This window comes from Oncorhynchus gorbuscha, linkage group LG16, assembly GCF_021184085.1.
Source record: "Oncorhynchus gorbuscha isolate QuinsamMale2020 ecotype Even-year linkage group LG16, OgorEven_v1.0, whole genome shotgun sequence".
Classification (NCBI taxonomy): domain Eukaryota; kingdom Metazoa; phylum Chordata; class Actinopteri; order Salmoniformes; family Salmonidae; genus Oncorhynchus; species Oncorhynchus gorbuscha.
In genome coordinates, this window is record NC_060188.1 from 2,469,546 (window position 1) to 2,473,632 (window position 4,087).

General features: G+C 54.5%; 1 protein-coding gene across 1 annotated transcript in view; it reads right to left on the reverse strand.

Moving 5' to 3' along the window:
• The window catches only part of glis2b (GLIS family zinc finger 2b), a 6,666-nt gene extending 2,912 nt beyond the window's left edge, over positions 1–3,754 (reverse strand). The window contains 3 exon segments of the mRNA XM_046304113.1: positions 34–167; positions 1,857–2,064; positions 3,750–3,754. Coding sequence (XP_046160069.1) covers positions 34–167; positions 1,857–2,064; positions 3,750–3,754 — 347 coding nt within the window.
• Positions 3,755–4,087: the final 333 nt, after the last annotated feature.

The following is a 4,087-nucleotide window of genomic DNA, read 5'->3' on the forward strand; positions in this document are numbered from 1 at the left end:
ATCATCTCAGTCATGATCTGAGGTCAATCTCACCTAGCGTTGAAGCCCCGCCCTCTGCGAGCGCAGCCGTCCCAGTGGCAGCAATACCCAGAATCCTTTTCAGGTTTGACGTGGAAGTCGTTGACGTGGTCCACAAGGTCTTGCAGGGACTCAAAGAGAAGATGGCACTGGAGAGAGAGAGAGAGAGAGAGAGAGAGAGAGGGAGAGAGAGAGTGGGGAGAGAGAGGGAGAGAGAGAGTGGGGAGAGAGAGATGGGGAGAGAGAGATGGAGGAGAGAGAGAGTGGGGAGAGAGAGAGGGAGAGAGAGATGGGGAGAGAGAGATGGGGAGAGAGAGGGGGAGAGAGAGATGAGGGGGAGAGAGAGATGGGGAGAGAGAGAGAGAGAGAGAGAGAGAGAGAGAGAGAGAGAGGAGAGGGGAGAGAGAGAGTGGGAGAGAGAGATGGAGGAGAGAGAGAGGGGAGAGAGAGAGTGGGGAGAGAGAGGGGAGAGAGAGAGTGGGGAGAGAGAGATGGGGAGAGAGAGATGGAGGAGAGAGAGAGTGGGGAGAGAGAGAGGAGAGAGAGATGGGGAGAGAGAGATGGGGAGAGAGAGGGGGAGAGAGAGATGAGGGGGAGAGAGAGATGGGGAGAGAGAGAGAGAGAGAGAGAGAGAGAGAGAGAGAGAGAGAGAGAGAGGGGAGAGAGAGATGGGGGAGAGAGAGAGATGAGAGAGAGAGAGAGAGTATGGGAGAGAGAGAGATGGGGAGAGAGGGGGAGAGAGAGATGAGGGGGAGAGAGAGATGGGAGAGGGAGAGGGAGAGAGAGAGAGGTGAGAGAGAGGGGAGAGAGAGAGTGGGGAGAGAGAGATGGGGGAGAGAGAGTGGTGAGAGAGAGATGGGGAGAGAGAGGGGAGAGAGAGAGTGGGGAGAGAGAGATGGGGAGAGAGAGGAGAGAGAGAGGAGAGAGAGAGTGGGGAGAGAGAGGGGTGAGAGAGTGGGGAGAGAGAGATGGGGGAGAGAGAGATGGAGGAGAGAGAGTGGGGAGAGAGAGATGGAGGAGAGAGAGAGTGGGGAGAGAGAGATGGGGAGAGAGTGATAGGAGAGAGAGATGGAGGAGAGAGTGGGGAGAGAGTGATAGGAGAGAGAGATGGAGGAGAGAGTGGGGAGAGAGTGATAGGAGAGAGAGATGGAGGAGAGAGTGGGGAGAGAGTGATAGGAGAGAGAGATGGGGAGAGAGTGATAGGAGAGAGAGTGGGGAGAGAGTGATAGGAGAGAGAGATGGAGGAGAGAGTGGGGAGAGAGTGATAGGAGAGAGAGATGGGGAGAGAGTGATAGGAGAGAGAGATGGAGGAGAGAGTGGGGAGAGAGAGATGGAGGAGAGAGAGAGTGGGGAGAGAGAGATGGGGAGAGAGTGATAGGAGAGAGAGATGAGAGGGAGAGAGAGATGGGGGAGGGAGAGGGGAGAGAGAGAGGGAGAGAGAGATGGGGGAGGGAGAGGGGGAGAGAGAGAGGGAGAGAGAGATGGGGAGGGAGAGGGGAGAGAGAGAGGGAGAGAGAGATGGGGGAGGGAGAGGGGGAGAGAGAGAGGGGGGAGAGTGGTGGAAGACAGAGGGAGAATGATAAAAGAGAGAAAAGGTTGAACATCCACCACTGTCATTGTGAAATGTTAAAACAATGACCTTTGTAGTATCTAGTTATGTCATGGTAACACCTGGCTGCAGAGCAAAATGGTCCTTTGCAGGTCCCAGATCTGTTTGTGCTGGCTTGCCAACTCCTGGTCTCGACAATGACCATTACACAGGAGTTGGCGAGACAACAGAAACTGATCTGGGCCCAGGCTAAAATGTTTCCCCTGTTGCATGACTTCCTGTGTCTCACCTTCCTCCAGCGACAGGCCAGCTGTTCGTCTGCTGAGAGATCGGGAGAGGCCCGCTTGTCGTTGGGCTGGCCAATGAACATGGATGACGGCAGGTGGAGTCCGGCCCCAGCACCAATCGGCACGAAGAACTGGAAGGCCTGCGAGGAGGCTCTGCTCTCCACATAATGGATGTGAGCTGAGTCCTGAGAGAGAGGGGGAAGAGGATCAAGAGGATGGAGGAGGATTAGAGGTTAGAATGTCTGTCTTACTCCATCAAACATGCACACACACACACACACACACACACACACACACACACACACACACACACACACACACACACACACACACACACACACACACACACACACACACACACACACACACACACACACACACACACACACACACACACACACACACACACACACACACACACACACACACAATATCTGTTCCCTCTGCTTTAATTATTTTCACCATTTTCCTTCTTTACCTCTCCTGCTCCTGTCCCTCTCCTCTCCTGTCCCTCTCCTGCTCCTGTCCCTCTCCTTCTCCTGTCCCTCTCCTTCTCATGTCCCTCTCCTTCTCCTGTCCCTCTCCTCTCCTGTCCCTCTCCTTCTCCTGTCCCTCTCCTCTCCTGTCCCTCTCCTGTCCCTCTCCTCTCCTGTCCCTCTCCTGTCCCTCTCCTGTCCCTCTCCTCTCCTGTCCCTATCCTTCTCCTGTCCCTCTCCTCTACTGTCCCTCTCCTTATCCTGTCCCTCTCCTCTCCTGTCCCTCTCCTCTCCTGTCCCTCTCCTTCTCCTGTCCCTCTCCTTCTCATGTCCCTCTCCTGTCCCTCTCCTTCTCATGTCCCTCTCCTTCTCCTGTCCCTCTCCTCTCCTGTCCCTCTCCTTCTCCTGTCCCTCTCCTCTCCTGTCCCTCTCCTCTCCTGTCCCTCTCCTGCTCCTGTCCCTCTCCTGTCCCTCTCCTCTCCTGTCCCTCTCCTTCTCCTGCCCCTCTCCTTCTCCTGTCCCTCTCCTCTCCTGTCCCTCTCCTGTCCCTCTCCTCTCCTGTCCCTCTCCTTCTCCTGTCCCTCACCTTCTCCTGTCCCTCTCCTCTCCTGTCCCTCTCCTCTCCTGTCCCTCTCCTGTCCCTCTCCTCTCCTGTCCCTCTCCTCTCCTGTCCCTCTCCTGTCCCTCTCCTTCTCCTGTCCCTCTCCTCTCCTGTCCCTCTCCTTCTCCTGTCCCTCACCTTCTCCTGTCCCTCTCCTCTCCTGCCCCTCTCCTGCTCCTGTCCCTCTCCTGTCCCTCTCCTCTCCTGTCCCTCTCCTTCTCCTGCCCCTCTCCTTCTCCTGTCCCTCTCCTCTCCTGTCCCTCTCCTGTCCCTCTCCTCTCCTGTCCCTCTCCTTCTCCTGTCCCTCACCTTCTCCTGTCCCTCACCTTCTCCTGTCCCTCTCCTCTCCTGTCCCTCTGCTTCCACTGTGTGGTGTGAACATTCATATTTGGCATGGTCTGTAATGAGAGTCATCTGTCTCAGGCCCTGTCCTCTGACTCAGCCTGGTTAGGACCAGCAGCACATAAGCAACATTAGGGGCACAGAGCAGCTCCTTACACCCCTGTCACACTTCACATAAGGGAATCAGGTTGTGCTGGAGGGGGGGATTACTGTTGATCAAACACATAATGTGTCTTGTGTTCCGTATAACAAGCTCCTCTCTCCCTCTCTGTTACTTGCACTCAGTGGCCTCGGGCATTGTGTGTGTGTGTGTGTGTGTGTGTGTGTGTGTGTGTGTGTGTGTGTGTGTGTGTGTGTGTGTGTGTGTGTGTGTGTGTGTGTGTGTGTGTGTGTGTGTGTGTGTGTGTGTGTGTGTGTGTGTGTGTGTGTGTGTGTGTAATCAGATTTACAGCGAGGTACAGCCATGCAGACCTCACGCCATCTAACTCAATTCGCTCCCAATTGTATTGAGATCTGCTGTCTGTGGTCATTCAGCCTCTATCTGCTTCACACTGAGTCCAGACACACACACACTGATGAATGCAGAAGCACAGCTGACTACCGGGAATTGGTCTCATTTTATGAGATTTGTCACATACACATTTGTGACATAGCTGGAGCCTGTTAGACAGCGAGAGGATTGTGGTTCAGTTGTAGTCATCTCTCTTTCTCTCTCTCAATTCAATTCAATTCAATTCAAGGGCTTTATCGGCATGGGAAACATGTGTTAACATTGCCAAAGCAAGTGAGGTAGATAATATATAAAGTGAGGTAG